Consider the following 18,886-nt stretch of genomic DNA (forward strand, 5'->3'; position numbering starts at 1 on the left):
AGATTAAGAAGTTACTACAACTCAAAAATGACTGCCTCAGAAATCAGTGCCTTGACAGAGGGGAGGGATTCTGAATTTGTTGCCGTTGGAGCTCATTGATAGATATACAGCCCTTACCCATTCTCAGGCCAGGTGGTCACCATGCAGCTTTAGGCCAGTGCGGGCTGCTGCCACCTCCCAGCCAGAGGTTGTCGGGAGGAGCAGGATGGGTAGGAGCTAGTTACTGTAACGTCACCAAGTGTCAGGTCCAGGATTTATACATAAATTGGGCAAGGCCAGATTGAACAGGGAAACTTAATCTGTGGTTGTAGACCCGTGAGAGTGTCTGGGCATTGTACTGACCTGAACGGTGCATGAGAGCATACCCGGTGTCAGACCAGCAGCTGGCTGCTCTCAGGCCTGTTTAAACCAGAAGTATGTTGCTGGCACAATGGGAAAAACAGAGCGGCAGGTATCCCCTGTGCTTCAAAATTTGTTTAAAAGAGGCCTTAATGGCTCGATCTGATGCTGTTCCAAGTAACTCAAGTTGCTAACTATTCATAATAACAGTAATGGCAATTCCTCTTAGATGCCGGTTTAAATTTCCCATTTCCAAGAAGTGCCTTTGACTCTCAGCTGCAAAGCTGAAATGCAATCACTGTTGGGAGGGGATGCTGGAATGCTGCTCAGGTATTAAAATGACAGGTTTGTTGCCATTTGAAAGCGAGCCATTTACCCGGCAACAAGCGGCGGTCAAAAGCACGGCTATCAGATGCACGCTGCGAACACGAGTTAATAGCTCTCATTTAAACACAGCGTTCCTCAGGCTGGAGCTGCTCGATTTGGGCATTGTTTCATGATTTTTTTTTTTGGATGTGTGGCAAAACAGTGGAAAATGGTTTGCTGGTAACGTAAGAGGAGACGTGGCCCTGGCTGCTGCTGTGCCCACTGCGAGCGTCCCTGCCGTTCCTCTGCTCCCCAGGGCATCCGTGGGCTGCTTGGTGCCGGCCCACCTGCCCCAAGGCAGCCCTCTGAATGATTTCTGCCCCAAAACTTGCCTTGCAGGTCCTGGAATTGCGCCCACGGTGAGGACTGGTGAGGAGGTTGGTTTTGTGGTAGACGCCAAATCAGCAGGGAAGGGAAAAGTGACGTGCACTGTCCTGACGCCAGATGGGACAGAAGCTGAGGCAGATGTTGTTGAAAACGAGGACGGGACTTACGATATCTTCTACACTGCTGCCAAGCCAGGAACCTACGTGATTTACGTCCGCTTCGGTGGGGTGGACATTCCCAACAGCCCTTTCACTGTGATGGTAAGCCAGCTCTGCTCACAAATACCTCCCACTCAGATTCCTGCTTCCACGTTCTATCCAGCGATAGGTTAACTCTGTGTGTGTGTAAATGTTTGTAGGCATTTATTAGACCAGCAGGAGCTAATGGGTCCTTGTTGCTTGTTATTTTGAGCAGTTAGGTGAGCCATCGGAGGGTGAAGGCTTGGCTGCTCTGATCAAAATATTTCATTTCCTGGCCACGTAGTTCTTTTTCTAAGCGATGTGAGGGTGGTTGTAATCAGCCTCTAAGACCAATTATTTCAGCTCTTGTCAGCTACGGTGCTCTGACTTGTCTGTCTCTCACTCTATAACGTTGACCCCAAAGTAAGAAACAGTGTGCTGACAGATCCCGGGGAAGAGGGCTGTTAGCTCACACTTAAAAATGATTTGCAAACGCTCGCTAAAGTGTTACAGCCAAATTCCCCTCCTAATTATATCCCTTCCCACATGCAGTCCTCTAGCATGCTTAGGTTTAAAAAGCAAACAAAACCCCCGTATGTTGCTGGGTGCAAACTACGTGCCTCTGAAGGCTCACAGAAGCAATTTGAGCAACAGCTTGGGAACAAAAGTGCAGAAGGGTAGCAGGGGCTGTGGCCGAGCATGGGCCGGGTTGTGCACAGAGAGTCTCAGGCCTCAGCCTCTCACCTCCTTCCCTATGCCAGTCCCATAAGGAAGCATCTCTGAAACTCAGTTCCACCTAAGCATAGGTGCTGCCCTCCAGCTTGCCTCCGAGCCTCCCAGAGGTGGCTTTGTCCCTTGGCTGCATAGGTGACTGTCTCCCCACATCTCCCCGGTGGGTGCGGGTGGTGGGAGGAGAGTGCCCAGCAGCAGGCAGGTCGTGCTGTGTGAAACACAAGGAGTGCTGACGTGGGAGCAATGCTAACCTGCCTTTACCACCAACCAGGCTGTAGATGCAGATGATGCTGCTGTGCGGTCGCAGGAGACAGTGGCTGCGTCCCCCCCTGGATTCCGCCCTTGGGTACACAATTTTTACATTTTTTGGTTGTTTTCCCCCATCTGTGTTCCATTTCAGATGACAGCCTGCTTCTTGGGACTGCTTGATTCTTTCTGGTCATTGTATTCATTCTTTCTATTTGATCAATTGTTCTCGGAATCCAGACCTGTTTTTTCCATGCTGCTTTGAAGGGAGTCTCCAAGTAAACTCTCAATAACATCCTAAACATGAAGAGGATCATTACACCTACAGCTTCTACTTCTGCAATGTCTCCTGTTGGCAAAAGCAACCTGACCGCATCGCTCTGTTTTCCCAGTAAAATGGCACCGTGTCTTGAGTCCAGAGTCGCATTGTGAAACTTGTTTCTGTTGTCAATTTTGTGTTGCAATCACTCTGCCACATTCAAATCACTTTCTCTTCCAGGCCTTAAGCAACTAAATCCTTTCCGATGGAGCCACTCTGGGTCTTGTGTGCGCTGCGTTGTCTCCCACGCTCTTGCGTTTCATGTTGACCGCTCACTTTTTTCCAGCATGCCTTCCATCTGCACCATGTTTGATTTGCTCTGCTCTGCGATGTGGTGGTGTTATGGAGGAAAGCTTGACGGGATGCTCTAGTTGGGCCCCGCCAGTGGCTGCTGACCGCCATAATCACCGCGCCTTGTCCTGCTTCTGCTCACGGCGGAGTGGCTCAGTGCTCAGCTCCCCTGTGCTGCCTTTGGTTGTGGTGTGATGGAGCCTTGTGCTTCCTGCAGGTCACAGAAGAGGCTTACGTACCGGTTGGCGACATGAACGGCATGGGATTCCGTCCCTTCGATATGGTTATCCCCTTTGCTGTAAGGAAAGGAGAAATAACAGGTACCAGAGAACGTGGAGTTTCTTGGGGAGGCTTTGCCCTTTGTGAGCATGTTTGTCCATTTGCAGCTAGCGGTCTGTGTGGTCGAGATCATAGCGTGTGGAGGAGAATTGTATTATGCCTGGAGCTCAATTGCTTAATTTCACATCACATGGCATCCACTGGGGTTTGAGTGGGATACACCCGTGATGCTCTGAATTCTTGGTGCTGCTGCAGCCCTTGGGGCTGGGCTGGAAAGTACTGCACTGTAGGACCTGCTGCTGATTTTTACCCTCCAGAGCAGCTATGTACATACTTGATTGGCTTTGTATCCTCCACCCCACTATGGCCCTTCTCTAAAACAGTTGAGCCTCCTCAACAGTTGAACTAAAGAACCTTAGTGGTCTTTTCCAGCCATAAGGATTCTATGATTCTTCTGCACAAGCATCACTTGGCCGCACCCTGTCGTGCTGAGCTGCACATGTGGGCTGAGTGCTCTTGTTCTAGCTCGGTCCACCCTCCCCAAGCCACGCTGTGTCCCTGATTGCAGACAGAGAGCATCTTGCAGTGAAGCACATCAGTGCCTTTCCTGGGGCTCACCATGCAAATGTCAGTGGCTGCAGCCAACAGCCCTGTCTGTGGAGTTTGTAAGGTCACAGAACTGCCTGCCAGATGTCTACTGCTGTGCTGTATTCATGTAGCTTTAGTAGAAAACACGTCTGTTTAGTGTTCCCATTAGTCTCCTGTTTGTGCCTGTGGGTAAGTAGTTTAACAATTGCTTGCTTAAAACGGCTAGACAATTCTTTGTGGGTGGGAGAGGGGAAGCAGGCAGTTTCTCCTTCTGTGGTTCACATGGTGCCTTTTCGTAGGTGAAGTACACATGCCCTCTGGAAAGACTGATACACCAGACATTGTGGATAACAAGGATGGCACTGTAACAGTGAGATATGCTCCTACAGAAGTGGGCCTGCATGAGATGCACATAAAATACATGGGAAATCACATCCCGGGTGAGTCTGACAAAGCAGGTGGCTGACGGAGCTGAGCACAGCATCCTGCTGACACATCGCTTCCCTGCTAAGGTGTCTGTAGCCTCCTTGTAGCACTGCTGCAAGAGCTGCTTGGGACATCTTAGCGCTCAGCAGCAGTTCGTCTGCATGCAGTCTGATGAAAAACTAAAGCAAAGGAGTGAGTGCAGGCACATGTGAGCTTCCATTGCGGTTTCACAGTACCAGCCAGGCTTAAAATGGATTTTGGTTTTGGAAGCTAGCTTTTGTGGCATTTTGCTATGGAGAAGAAACGTATAATTTTCTAAATAGCATTTTTGGGGGGGCTGAAATTTACTGCCTTGTTGCTCAGCAAAACTAATAGTTACAGTACGTGTATATCCTTAAAACTGCATTGGCATAAGAGCTACAATCTGTACAGAGGACCAAGTGGCTAAAACACTATAGTTACTCTTTCCATCTCAGTGCAATAAAATAAAGCACGCATGCACGCTATGCTGTAATCTTTCTTTCTTCTTGGCTGCTTCTATACAAAAAGAAACCACTGCCTTTCATTCTCTTTCTATTCTCTTCTTTTGTCCTTAGTTCCCCAGCTCCCCACTGGCGCTCTGCCCCCCTGGCAGCTCAGGCTGCCTCACAGGCATGGGAGAAAACAGGCAGCTCTGTGGCACAGTGTGCAGATATAGGGCAGAGTACTGCCAGCACTGTCTCGACTGGGCTGCTGGTTCTGCTGGGGCATGGAAACTGGCTGAAGCAAGGAGCTCATGTAACATGATGTGCGTAGTGCTGCTTCAGTACTGTGTTGTGTATAGCACTTCTAGATCAGACTGGCTGTCGTACTGACTCTGTGAGACCACTGTCCTGTGCCTGGCCAGGGGGATGCTGTGCCTCAGTGCTTTCTTCTTGAAGGCTGTTATGAATCCAGCTTGCTTCTGTCTCAGCTGCAGAATCTAGCTTTGGACTTGGAAGCTGCCTGTGCCTTTTTTTGAAACTCTTACTGGCTGTTGGTGACTGTACTTCTTGTTCTTGTGCACCAGCTTTACTAATCTCTGGCTGGCAAATGCGTTTCTGGATACCCTTCAAATTTGCTAGTTCAGGTTCATTGAGTCAGGCAATGTGCAGTGCTTGTTCCTAATTCTGAGCTGCCCAAATTCATGATTAGTATCTGAACTGAAAGTCTGCTTCTCTGAGTCATGCTCTGATTTAATGTGCTAAATATAAACTGCTGATGAGTAAGACCCTTTACAACATCATTTAAGCTTATCTGTGGTAATTGGAGTAGCGCTTTGTCATGACTAAACTGTGGAGCAGTATCTTTTGAAGATGAAAGGAGAGGCTTATTCATTTTAAAGTGCACTAGAGTGGTGCAAAGGTTCTTCGAGTACCAACTGGTGAGGGCAGCACTGAAGAATGTGGCAGTGAATAAGCATAAGATCCCGCTGGGTCAGAGCAACTCGATGCCTATTTCATTCTTGTAGCCCAGGCCACTAATCCTCAAAGTGATTATTGTTTTCTTTTCTTTAGAGAGCCCTCTACAGTTCTATGTGAATTATCCAAACAGCGGCAGTGTGTCTGCTTATGGGCCTGGCCTCATTTATGGGGTTGCCAATAAACCAGCAACCTTTACCATTGTCACAGAAGATGCAGAGGAAGGTAAGTCTGTTCTTTAAACTTACCTTACTCCAAGCTTGGAACTTCTAAGAAGTCTGATGTGGGTTAGCTTTAATTTGAAGCATAATTTGCATTTGTTTGTTCAAAGATGAATTTCTGGTATGATGTAAACAATGACTTGTGCAAATATAATGCAAAAATGGCCTCCATTGAGCTGTGTCGTATGTGCACTAAAAACTGTTTTATTACTTCTTCGCGAGAACAGTAGATTCAGATGTGGTATGGAGTGCAAATGATTCACTTGATTAAAAATAAACTGAAGGCAAATCAGATCTAGCAGATGACAGCTGGGTCTGGAACCACTGTTAAGTAAATCTAACAGATTGAATAGAGTTGTGGCCTTGGTGAGTTGGCCTGAGCTCTTTGATGCTCTCCTTTGAAAAGGTGAATCTGAGCTGTATTTCCAGCACCATATTCTGAACCTTCTTCTTTAAATGTCCTCGGTCTTGGTATGCATGAAGATTTACAGAAATGCTGTTCTCCTTGTTTCCTAGGTGGACTGGACTTGGCTATTGAAGGACCTTCCAAAGCAGAGATCAGCTGCATCGATAACAAAGACGGCACATGCACAGTCACCTACCTGCCTACTCTACCTGGGAACTACAGCATACTGGTCAAGTACAACGACAAGCACATCCCAGGCAGTCCATTCACAGCCAAGATTACAGGTATAAAGTTGAGATTTCTGGGAAGCACTTAAGAGTGTAAGTTGACCTCTGGTAGCACAGAGGGCCTGTTTTGTGTCAGGAAAGTGAAATCCTCCAACTTGTTCTGCGTTTAACCTCCTAATTTTTCTGACTCGTTTCTCTGTATTTCCACAGATGATAACAGAAGACGGTCCCAAGTTAAGCTTGGATCTGCTGCTGAGTTTTTGTTGGATATCAACGAGACTGATCTCAGTCTCCTGACAGCTAGCATTAAGGCCCCATCAGGTCGTGATGAGCCTTGTCTTCTGAAGAGGCTGCCCAACAACCACATTGGTAAGCCCTAACAGCCTTCATCCGAGAGCAGCATATCAGCTTCTCCTCCGGTTCTCTTTGCTACTTAAGATGACTTAATGTTTTTCCACACTTTTCTGAAGGAGTGTTATCAAACCAAGTGGTGCAGCTGGTGTAGCAGGCTGACCTTTTCTGTTAGCGTTCCAGGTTGTGACCAAACTGCTATTTGTCTGCTTATGTGAATGGTTTTGTGGCCCACTTGAGAGCAACACTTTATGTGTAGAGTGTTCTTTCAATATTTCATTTCTTGGTGTGATTAAGGCTTTATAATCAAGTGTAATGTGCATAAAAGTTGAATTAGTATGTCACATTCCTCTGCTTTGTAGGTATCTCATTCATTCCACGGGAAGTAGGAGAACATCTGGTTAGCATCAAGAAAAATGGGAACCACGTACCAAACAGCCCTGTGACAATCATGGTGGTCCAGTCTGAGATAGGAGATGCCAGACGAGCAAGAGTTTATGGACGTGGTTTGGTAGAAGGGCGAACCTTTGAAATGTGTGACTTCATTGTAGACACAAGAGATGCAGGTTAGTTTGATTGCAAAGTAACTTTCCAAAGGACAACATTGTCGTCCTCTACAAGGGATTGCCAGGTCACAGGCTGCAAAGCATTCTGCTTGTAATGCACTTTTGTTGTTCTCAGTTATTAACTCTAGACAATGCTATTAATTTCTAAAATGCTTTTCATTATCTTAGCTAATGGCTTACTTTACAGTCAACAAGGACTATCACTAACGAAGGATTTCTTTCATTTGTTGGAGCTGGGTCTAGAATTGTTGTGTACAGCAAGAAGGAAATGAGGAAGATACAATTTATTTTTGTGTTTATTTAATGTGGAGCCTTGACCAGTCTTTGAAGTTAACATTTAAACGTTAGTGAAATAAAAGGGATATGGTCAGAACATCTTAGGAGCTGAATGCATGCTTAAATATATTCTGACCTATTCAGATCACAAAAATACTTGTGAGACATCATGCAGCGCCCACATAGTCTTTTTGAAACAAGCTGGCTACTGACTAGCTACTGTTTTGAGTTTCAGTCATATTTATAATATCACTATGGAAACGTGAGGTTGCTTATCTCTGTTGCAGGTTATGGTGGGATCTCACTGGCAGTTGAAGGACCCAGCAAGGTAGATATCCAAACTGAAGACCTAGAAGATGGAACTTGCAAAGTATCTTATTTTCCAACTGTACCTGGCGTGTACATTGTGTCCACTAAATTTGCAGATGAACATATTCCAGGTAAGTGGGAGCGTTTGGCACCTTTGTTTAACACAGCAGAGGTCTTGCCTAGCTGTCCAGGGCTGGAACTGCAGGTGGGTTGGCTAATCTGGTGCAGACCATAAGTCCCAAAGATTCAAGGAGGCTTTACCAGTACCCTCCTTGCAAGAATCCATAATTATTTCGGTTTATGTGGTTGTTTTTCACCTGGACTTTTCTGTAAACTGGCTGTAAGACCCTCACTTTGATATGCTACAAGTTAGAGGAAAATTTCACTCTTCTTGATGCAATATGCAGTGAGCAGAGGAGGAATGACTTGCTGTGCTACTTGCAGGCAGCCCATTTACTGTGAAGATAAGTGGTGAGGGAAGAGTTAAGGAGAGCATCACACGAACAAGACGGGCTCCCTCTGTTGCAACAGTTGGAAGCATATGTGATCTAAACCTAAAAATCCCAGGTAAGCAACATCCTTTTCCCCATAATCATAGCTTGCGCTTGCATAGCGTAGGTGTACTTGAAGCAATGGAAATAAGAACTTCAGTGTTGAGTTATCCTCATGTTAAGACAGCTTAGGGAAGAAACATTGGTAATGTGGTCTCTTTGAACTGCTAAAGATAAACACGTCCATGATCACCGTATGGAGATATAAATACCAGGGAGGCCCTAATCTGTTCTGTGTACAGCAAGCTGGAAAAATGGGCTGCACCACGCAGCCTGTCTCTGGGGTTGGCTCTTAAGTGTTTGTACTGCTGTCTGGCATAGCTGAATCATGTAGGGTGGTTCTAGCTGGCTGCACTGATCCAACCTTCTCATCCGCCTCCATAGCACCTGGTGAGCTGTAACTGGTTGGGCTGGCTGCTCCGCTGGGATACAGCCCAGCACCTACGTGCCCCTTCTGTCATCTGCGCTGTGCAATCTGCTGAGCTCAGTTGAAAAGAAGTACCCAACCACTCTGTCACTCTCGTTGTTCATTTTGTGTTCTTTCCTTGTTAGAAATTGACTGTGGGGACATGACGGCCCAGGTAACTAGTCCCTCTGGAAGAAACTCTGATGCAGAAATAGTAGAAGTTGACAAAAACACCTACTGTGTCCGCTTTGTGCCGCAAGAAATGGGGGTCCACACGGTGGATGTCAAATACAGAGGGCAGCCCGTGCCAGGCAGCCCCTTCCAGTTCACCGTGGGGCCGCTCGGCGAGGGAGGAGCCCATAAAGTGAGAGCTGGAGGCCCAGGGCTGGAGCGTGGAGAGACGGGTGTCCCAGGTGAGTCCTGTGCCCTCCACTTCCAGTGCCCACCGTGCACCGATGAAATGGTTTCTGTCGGTCCCTACGGGAGCCTCTCTTTGGAGAGCTTGAGCAGAGCTCAGTGTAACAGCACAGGGTCACCCCAGTCACCAGGGATGGTCAGCAGAGAAACACGGACAAGGGAATAGTATTGCTGTGTCATGCAGGTGGAGAAACTCATGTTTAGGAAACTACTCTGTGGGATCTTGGCATGATGTACCTACCATTTCTCATGCACATAACTGTGGATGCTGCACGGTCTGTTAAAAGGAAGCTGAAGCCCAGCTGCAGCAAACTTACACTTGTATGTTTTCTCATGTGCTTTGACAGCTGAGTTCAGCATATGGACACGGGAGGCTGGAGCTGGAGGACTGTCCATTGCTGTAGAAGGTCCAAGTAAAGCAGAAATTGCCTTTGAAGACCATAAAGATGGATCTTGTGGTGTATCTTACATAGTTCAAGAGCCAGGTACGTGCCAAGATCAAAATGGACTGAAATAAAACTGAAGGCCACTTCCAAATACACTGATGAAGCTCTCTGCATCTTTTCTCCCCACAGGCAACTATGAGGTGTCCATAAAGTTCAATGATGAGCACATTCCTGAAAGCCCCTACCTGGTTCCCATCATCGCCCCGTCTGATGATGCTCGCAGGCTGACTGTCACTAGCCTTCAGGTGAGACATAAGGAAACATCCCACAGCTTGCCACAGAGACTGATTTCGTCCTTGTTCTCTGAGACCAAAGTGGTTGTCCTTTCTTCTTAGTGATAACCTTGCCTTGGTTAGTGCTTGGTTTCAAGTTCAGCTTGCAGACAGAGAGAGGGTTTTGGGAGCTTGTTAGCATGGGCTGGTAGAGTTGGCCCTGCTCTAGCGAGCTAGGATTTGAAGGCAGAGGGCTAGAATACGTGTACTGCAGGTGTTAATGTCTGATAATGAAAGAGAAGAGGAGGAGGTAAACCTTGCTTTCCCCCCTGATTTAGCTTGGGGAGGCCCAGTCAAACCTGAAATATGAACACGAACAGGCAATGATCGCACTGATAACTGAGCTGCTGTGTCGGCATGTGGGCTGAGAGCTGCATTTCTGCGGGCAAGGGAATGTAGTCTGTGTAGGAACGTTACTGCAGCCTTGTTTGAGGCAGATGGACAGGGCCCCACATTGGAGTCAGAGCACAAACTCACTCTGGCTGATGTCACGAAACCACACAGTCACAGCTCAGATCATCCATGAATGGTAGCAAATCTGTATGAGTGAATTCCAGCTTTGTAGTTGGTCTGGGTTCATCTGTTAACCTTACCATTATTTTTATGTGCGTGTGTGTGTGTGGTTACTTGCATTAAAGTACAAGTAACATTAAAGGTCTGACTTAAACCTCCAAAGCCAGAAACTTGGAAGTGAGACTGAGAACGTGTGTCTAAATATGCTGTACCTCAGTCCTCACCGAGCGGCCATTAGCAATTAAGACTTCACTTGAGGCTTTTTTGATGTGCTCAGCCTGGACTTTGCCTGAACATTCACTGCATAAACATACAGTCACAGCCTGTTCCAAGAGTGTCTCTTCTAACAAGGAGTTACAAGGGCGTTAATTAGTCACTGTGGTATTGATGTTTCTCTTGTGTTTCATTTAAAGACTTTTGACAGGAATACCCACTTCAGTTATGTCCTGGAGAGGCAGATAAAGCTGAGTGTTCTGTAAAGGAGCTCAGTGCGGAGCTAAACCCGCATTGGGGATTTGCTTTATATAGATCGTACCTCAGTTCTACTCAGTTGCATTTATTTACCTCTCCAAGATTTAACTGAAAACGAAATCAGGTAAAGTATGTTCAGCATAAAATATTGCCTGTGCTGTGGAGCTCTGCTGTGGCTGTGTCGAGTGGTGCCACACGGATGCAGAACTGAGTTGCCCTCAGCAGGCAGTGCTGCACAGCGCCGATGTTCTGCAGCACAGCCACGTCTGGTTCTGTGCCTTACATTGCTTTCTCATTTTAAGACATCTTGTGGCAGCTTTCTAAGTGTAGCCTCTTGTGGCAAATATAAGCATGCCTATTACTCTTCCAGACAACGGGATTATCGGAGGCTTTTCCCCTGAATGAATCTGGAGTGAATGAATGGGCTGATAATGGAGCTATCGCTTGGACATCCTTTAAATCGGGTGCCTGAATACAGGGGCCTGACCTCAGTGATAACGGCTGGCTAGGCTTGTAAACGTGCCTTGGCCTGATCTGGCAAATTGTTGTCTGGCTTCCAAAAATGGTCTGGGACTGTTGAAAGAATCAGCCTAGCAGATGTGGGTGACTTAAATCGGTCACTGTGTAAGAGTGAAAAACATTCTGGTCTGAGAATTACTGCGAGTCACAACGCCGTCCTTTGTTGAAATCTGCAGAATTGTGCTGAAGCTGTTATTCCCCTCCCTCACATCTTATGCTGTTTGAAACAAAATGTTAAGTTTGTTAATCTGACTGTTGCATTCTCAGGAGTCTGGATTAAAAGTTAATCAGCCGGCATCCTTTGCTATAAGGCTGAACGGGGCAAAGGGCAAGATTGATGCTAAAGTCCACAGCCCCTCCGGAGCTGTAGAAGAGTGCCATGTGTCTGAGCTGGAGCCAGGTGAGAACGGCTTTACGTTGGTCAGAACACATTGGGTGACTTACACAAATGCTCCCCACCATTTAGCGAGTGGGTTGAATCCCTAATTCCTAACAGCCCACCAAGTAGTGAGCTCCAGGCTTGGAGAATGGCATTTGGTTGTCAGCAACTCTGGTAGGAATTGTTCCATCAGTGCTTTTCCTAGAGAGCTGAAATGACGGAGCCCTGACTTCTGTACAGTACTGATATTAAAGGGCAAACTGAAGGGTTTTCACATGAAGTCTTGGCTTGCCAGTGAAGGTACAGCGACATTATTCATAAAGGAAGGGACTGAAATATGATGTGTTGGTTGAATGTAGCCAATGAAGTTTATTTTTCAAAGCTACACTTCCATCTTTGACAAACAGTTTATTTTTAACTTGCACCCGCTCCTTCATATAGAATGTCCAGGAAACTGAACGTAAGCAAACACTACAGAAAGCTCAACACCTGTTTCAGCAATGAGCTTTTCTTTTTCAATTGAAGTCTGAATGAATTATGGTCTGTACTGTGCCAGTCTCACTGCAGCCCAGCTGGGGAAGGTCAGTCACTCCTTTGGGTGAGTGTGCAATTGAAAATGCTAAATATCAGCATGTTGCTGAATGACCCTTAAATAAAGGTGCCGTCTCCACAGTGTCAGTACCGCACGCTCAGCCTGCTGGTACAGCTTGGCTTGCCTTTTCCAGCTGCTCTGTCTGTCACTGTCAGGCTGGGCCGTGGCTCAGCAGTCATGTCTAGCTCCGGGTGAGGCAATCGCTCTAAGCTGGGCTGCGGGGTGGGTGACAGCCATCAGTTCCTAGCAGACGAGGTGAAAACGCAATCCGTGACACCTCTGGTGATAAATACTTCATCTTCCTACTTAAATAGGAGTGTAGCAGGTTGCGTGGCTGGGTTTACTTATGCTGGGACCAAAACGTGTTGAAGTGGTGTGGAAGCCTTGCTCAGGCTGCTAACCAGTGTTGAGCTTAGCTTCTGCTGCTCTCATCTCTGAAATGTGGGAACGGCCTCTTTTCTCTGCAGACAAATACGCCGTTCGGTTTATCCCCCACGAAAATGGCATCCACTCCATCGATGTGAAGTTCAACGGGAGCCACGTGGTGGGCAGCCCCTTCAAGGTGCGTGTTGGTGAGCCCGGCCAGGCGGGCAACCCCACGCTCGTCACGGCGTATGGACCAGGCCTGGAGAGCGGCACCACGGGTAACCCTTCTTGTACAGCTCCCTTTGGCTTTCTGGAAAGAGCTAGAAGCTGTTTCTAGGCGTATTTTTACATGACTGCCATTGCTGAGACAGCTGAACTGACACACGTGCTCTGCTGACCTGGGTGCAGACTAATTTTGCTTTCTCGCATGCTCCTGAAGTCTTATAACCATCAACTAACAGGTCTGCATGCTACGCTGAGCCTCAGTGAACTTAACACCTCTGTGAACCAGCAACTGCAGCGAGAGCTCATTGGTCTGCATGGCTGCTCTGCAGTGATGGGCGGCTGAGCTCCACGTAGGTGGTCTCCCGCAGCTCTGGGGATGCTTTGGCTCAGTTCCACGTGAGAACTGCGCACATGAGGTCTGCAAAGCTTTTGCAGAGCTCTGCAGCCATCAGAAAGCAGTCGGCGACTGCACTGCATGTGTGCTCCAGAGTGGGTGAAAGACTGAGGGGGAGCGAATGCAATCGATAGATTTATTTTGCTTTGTCCTGAAACTTGGTAATGGGCAGTAGTAGCAAAGCAGGGTCTCCAGCAGCTTGTAGTGAATGCAGTCGTTCAGCTGGCTGTGTAGTCTGAGGAGTCTCCTTTAACTTGCATTTCCCTGTTAATCCCCTGGTTTCAGGGTGCTCCCAATTAGCTTTCCCTTAGTGCTTGCACCTCTGAGAGATTTCAAGTTAAATGTAACGCGATGTGCAAAACGTAGGCAATGTGGTGGGTTGTGTTTGTAGTGTTCCGTACATGCTTCAGGTGCAGCATGAATACTGACCCTATTTATCTCCTTCAGCTGCCCCAGCTGCCAGTTCTCAGCTCAGGAATGCAGATTATTTTTATTCATTGATATGATTTTGGTCGTTTTGAGAAAATACGAAAGCATTCCAGGATCTGTGCTTTGATCTGTTGAACTGTGTGCTCCCGTGGGCCGCGCGCACCGGTGAACGGCAGAGCAGACTGTTCCTATTGCCCCTTTGGTGTGCAAGGTGACAGCGAGGTCCCTTTATCTTATCTACTTCTGTCTTTTGTGGGTTCTATTTTATACATTTTTTTTCTCCCTGGAAAGAAAAAAGTTGCAGTTATTTGGCCAAAGCTTGTGCTGCTCTGCAGAACCCAAGCAGTTGATTCTGGAAGCGTGTGGCTATACTGCGTAAAATATAGTACTGCCTTCATTGCTCCAATAGGTGGAAACAAAAGCACTTGTTAGTACTAGCCACTGATACTGCAGGGACAGGGGATTTTTCTCCGCCTATGAAGGTGCTTGGGGTTGTTTTCAATCTAAACAGACCGTTCAGCTGCAGCGCTGTTGCTCTGTGCCCCCTTGTTGGCTCGTGGTGCACTGCCCTGGGAGCTGCCAAAGAGCGGTTCTGCACAATGACCCACTGTGAGCCGGCGGTGGCCGAGGGCTGAGCACCTGAACGGTGCGCCTGCAGCCTCCAACAAGGCCAGCCTTCATCTGCAGAGCCTGCCTGTGCGGCTCCCTGCTGGAGCAGCGGAGCGCGGCACTGTGCTCTGCGGGCTCTCCGAGCATTGCAACACAGCCTCCTCTTGTGCACAGGGGCCAGAAGTTGCTCCCAGCTCTGCCGTCGCACTTAGCGTGCTTCAGCCTCGCTGTAGTAAACTTTCCCATAGCTGTCTGGGTTTGGTTGTGCCCGAGCCCCTTATTCCTGATACAACAACCCAAAGGTCGTAAATACTTGAAGGCAGAGTTTGACAGTAAATTAATGCGGGGGGACTGAGAGCCTCACTTAAATTCTTCTCGTGCTGCTGGCATTGTGTCATTGGCTTAGTATTAGCACCAGTAATTCGGTTCTGTGAACCAGATGCTGTAATTAAACAAGCTTTTGTTTCCACACACTGCTCGGAGTGTTGTTGCAGAGCAGTTCAAACAGCCGTCTCCTCCAGGAGACCTCTCAGCCCCCGTCTCTCTCGCTTTCTTGTGGGCCCTTCACCACTGATTTATGGCCCGTGTGGTGAGACGGCTCCCAACTGCCCTGAGCTCAGGCACGGAGGAGCCCCAGCAGAAGGGCTCAGTTCTGAGCCGTGCCTTTCCCCTTAGGGCCGGCCTTTTGAAGCCGAAATGCTTCCCTTTTGGTCCTGAAGGGATCTCCTGACCCTTGCACCAAGTCACCGGTTCCTGTTTTTATAAGTGAGGCTGCTGTTGTAACAACGGTGTAAGGAGGAGTGTGTCTTACTGTGCTACGTCTTTCTAGGGTTGCAGTCGGAGTTTTTCATTAACACGACCAAGGCTGGTCCAGGTACCCTCTCTGTTACAATTGAAGGGCCATCAAAGGTGAAAATGGACTGCCAGGAAACTCCAGAAGGTTACAAAGTCATGTACACACCCATGGCTCCAGGAAACTATTTAATTGGAGTTAAATATGGTGGACCTAACCACATAGTGGGCAGCCCCTTCAAGGCAAAGGTTACAGGTAAAAAGCTAACCAGTATTTACTGTGGGCCCGACGTACTTTGTGTCACTCAGCAAGTATGTCCCTCAGGGACAGCAGTCAGTTGAGATGCCTGGTGCCCAAAGACACGAGAGGCAAAGCACTTCTCTCCATCACGGCCAAGCCCTGGGGTAGGAGTGTCAGGGAGGGGCTGTCAGTGGGTCTCAGAGCTTGCCAGCTAGGCTCCATGAGACGGCGGCACGGGGAGATGCTAGACCTTGACCGAGCTCTAGGGTGTTGCATCAGCAGTGGGGATGTATGACTTATTTACCCATTTTCCTCCCCAAAGCCTGTAAGCTACACACTTACAACACCAGCGATGGCCCTCTGCGTCTCGTTTTGGTGCATCTCTGGCCTGAGTGAAGGCTGTTGTGTCTAGGAGCTTGCAGGATGTGAGGTCTTACATCTGAGGGCTCTTCAGTGCTGCGTTGAAGCACTACTGCTGCCCCAAGCTAGAGAAACGCGGTGGTGGTCTTGGGGTGGGCAGCAGGGACCGCACTCCCCTGGCTGGGACACGCTCTGCTTTCAAAATGGATTGTTGCAAAATTGCACCTGCTTTTCTGCCAACTCGAGCCATTTTTGGCATTTGGTGATTGGAGCACGATTAACTCTTCTCCAGCAGCAAGCTTTGCTTACTGAATCCTGAAGTTCCTGTGGTCCTTTCACCACTTAAGGGCTCTGGGATGGGATTGTTGGCAGCGGTACTGGGCGGTGTTGGTTTAAATACCAAAGAAGGAAATCGCTCCTCTCTGAAAATGCATTTTGGATGCAGAATGCATGCTGGTCACTAGGAGGGTTTCAAAACCTCCTTCTGACTGCCTTTCAGACGGGGTGAATCTGAGTGTCAGAAGCTTTTTCTGTTTCCAGGACAGCGACTGGTCACCCTGGGCAGCGCAAACGAAACCTCTTCCATCATGGTAGAGTCGGTGACAAGGTCGTCGACCGAAACGTGCTATAGCGCCATTCCCAAATCCACCTCAGATGCCAGCAAAGTGGTTTCCCGGGGAGCGGGACTCTCAAAGGCTTTTGTGGGTCAGAAAAGCTCCTTCTCTGTGGACTGCAGCAAAGCAGGTAAGGGAACAGGAGCCAGCTGTATGGTTTAGCTGGGCGTCCTTTGCACTGAAGCAGCTTTCTCTTAATTGCGAGCTCTGCGTTAGGAAAGAGGAGGAGTGTGACTTTGTGGGCTGGCAGCTAGGAATTAATGAGAGCTCTTGGCAGCTCTCTGAGACCTGATCTGCTTTAGCTGTAAATCTGCATTTTGCAGAGTTAAAATGCAGAGCTTGAGGTGATGATCTGGCTGTAAAAAACATCATGGTTGGTTGTTGAAGTGCACGAGTGCTCACTGCTATTTTGCTGTAGGTTCAAATATGCTGTTAGTCGGCGTCCACGGACCCACAATCCCGTGTGAAGAGGTATCCATCAAGCATCTGGGCAACCACCAGTACAACGTGACGTATGTGGTGAAGGAGAGGGGCGACTACGTCCTGGCGGTGAAGTGGGGGGATGAGCACATCCCTGGGAGCCCCTTCCATGTCACGGTTCCCTAAAGCCACCCCGCGTCCGTCGGTCTGTACGTTCACAGCTCGGCCGTAGAGTTTCACTGGGTGCAGTCCTGTTGCAAATTGCAGTATCTAGATACCCACGGCACACATTTCAGTACACTCAGAAGTAACTTCTGTAACGTTTTTACAAGCATTTCACTTCTGTCCTACTTAGCAACATAACACGAATCTATTTAATGTCCTCCTCAAATCGTACCTTTGCAGTGCTGTCCCGGTCACTGCTGATGTTTGGAGAATCATGGATAACTAGACACTAATTTCCCTTGTGGATGTTAAAGACTTTAGCTGTTAATTGAAAACTGGAATTTGTCTTTGTAATTGGGTATCTTAACTACTGATTTTATTTGACTGGAGACTTTACATTTTAGTTATGGAATATGACTTGGGCTGTCCCCAGTTCAAATTCTTTTCTGTAAAGAAATGAGATGAAACTGGTACTATGATAGGTGCCTTTGTATACTTGATCCATTTTAACGCTTAACATTATAGAAGGCTACTAAAAGTGGCTGCACCACTCCAATTTGAAACATTTTGGAAAATGCTTTGCTAATGGTTTACATTTAGGAAAAGTCTTATCTCTTGCAGCAGACCAAAAGCAGACTGAAAATTGCTTCCTGGGCGCTTTCAGCCTTTATGTTAACGCGCGGTAAATCCGTACCGGTAGCTTTTTGGCCACGATGCTAGCAATGTGTTTTTTAGTTAGCTCGGGATTCTGGAGAAATTCCCCAAGCTTTGTTTTACAGGTAACTCCCAACTTCTTAAGAACATCCCCAGGTTGGCTGGGTTCAGTAGAGCCCTTAGCTTGCCTTGTCAGTCCTGTTCTCATCCGAGCAGCCCGCAGTCCACGCAGGTTGGAGCATGGCAGCGTATGGCATACTGGAGGCTGCTGGCTGTTGAGTGAGGTGATGCAAAGGCAGCCTGGGGATGGAACCATGTTGTACTCGGGTATTGGGGGGGGAGGGTGGGTGTGTAAATCTGCTGGTAGCAGCAAAATGAACCAACAAACCTTGCTTGCTGCAAGCCATTTTATTCTGTCTCAGTCCGAGGACGTGCCCAAGTCATGCTCATCTTCTCTGAAATTCTCTGCCGTGCTGTGGAGGGAATTCCTGCCTGGGCTCAAGGAGTGAAAACTTCCGTTGTGATTCGTGTGTTTGTCCTGGGTGACTCAATACTGCTTTCCAAGTGCGTATCTGAATCGCTGTCAGCTGCTGGGGCTTTAGTACAGCTCTCCACGTGAGCTTTAACTCTGCAATTAGGAGAAGGTAGGATTTGTTGAGAACCTGTTGAAACGTCACTGTCTGTCCCTATGGAGAAGTTCATGCTTACAGTCCGTAGTTACGTTGGATGCACTACCCTCGAGCACAGTTGATTGGGGAAATAAAGGAAGGTTGGGTTTTTTTACCGTGCTTTTTTTGTGCCTTAATGTGAAACGCTCACTATGTTGTAAACTAGGAAGTGAAAACAAAATAAACTGGAATAAAATGCAGGATTGTAAAATTGTATCTTATAACTTATTAAATAGAAATGTTTGCTTCATTAAAATGTGCATGTTAAAAACAACGTTGGGTTCTTTTCCTATGTAGTCCATCACCTCCCACCAGGCTCCAGCCTGGCCATGGCTCAGGGCCCAGCCCCGTGCATGGGGTGGCACTGTGGCGGTGTGCAGGAGGTGGATCCCAGCGGCACCTCAGCTCCAGGGCACGGCCATGGCAACCAGCAGCTGTTTGCCCAAACACTGCTCCTGCTGGAAGCGCTGCTGAGACCTGAGCCGCAGCGGGCTGC

At 47.9% G+C, this 18,886-nt stretch overlaps 1 protein-coding gene across 8 annotated transcripts in view; it reads left to right on the top strand.

The window, feature by feature from the left end:
- FLNB (filamin B) overlaps positions 1-18,664 on the top strand; it is a 78,158-nt gene extending 59,494 nt beyond the window's left edge. For 4 of the 8 annotated variants that reach the window (XM_015292937.4, XM_046899761.1, XM_046899762.1 and 1 more), the window contains 18 exons: positions 1,045-1,292; positions 2,215-2,289; positions 3,017-3,119; positions 3,966-4,106; positions 5,628-5,756; positions 6,269-6,442; positions 6,596-6,754; positions 7,099-7,302; positions 7,866-8,018; positions 8,332-8,454; positions 8,991-9,257; positions 9,609-9,746; positions 9,837-9,952; positions 11,750-11,882; positions 12,921-13,097; positions 15,306-15,524; positions 16,410-16,613; positions 16,902-18,664. In XM_015292937.4, coding sequence (XP_015148423.1) covers positions 1,045-1,292; positions 2,215-2,289; positions 3,017-3,119; positions 3,966-4,106; positions 5,628-5,756; positions 6,269-6,442; positions 6,596-6,754; positions 7,099-7,302; positions 7,866-8,018; positions 8,332-8,454; positions 8,991-9,257; positions 9,609-9,746; positions 9,837-9,952; positions 11,750-11,882; positions 12,921-13,097; positions 15,306-15,524; positions 16,410-16,613; positions 16,902-17,089 — 2,951 coding nt within the window. In that variant the 3' untranslated portion in view covers positions 17,090-18,664. The remainder of the gene's footprint in view (positions 1-1,044; positions 1,293-2,214; positions 2,290-3,016; positions 3,120-3,965; positions 4,107-5,627; positions 5,757-6,268; positions 6,443-6,595; positions 6,755-7,098; positions 7,303-7,865; positions 8,019-8,331; positions 8,455-8,990; positions 9,258-9,608; positions 9,747-9,836; positions 9,953-11,749; positions 11,883-12,920; positions 13,098-15,305; positions 15,525-16,409; positions 16,614-16,901) is intronic. The other 4 variants (NM_001030341.3, XM_040646065.2, XM_040646067.2 and 1 more) reach the window with 3 other exon arrangements.
- Positions 18,665-18,886: the final 222 nt, after the last annotated feature.

The sequence above is a fragment of the Gallus gallus genome, chromosome 12, assembly GCF_016699485.2.
Source record: "Gallus gallus isolate bGalGal1 chromosome 12, bGalGal1.mat.broiler.GRCg7b, whole genome shotgun sequence".
NCBI classification, from domain to species: Eukaryota; Metazoa; Chordata; class Aves; order Galliformes; family Phasianidae; genus Gallus; species Gallus gallus.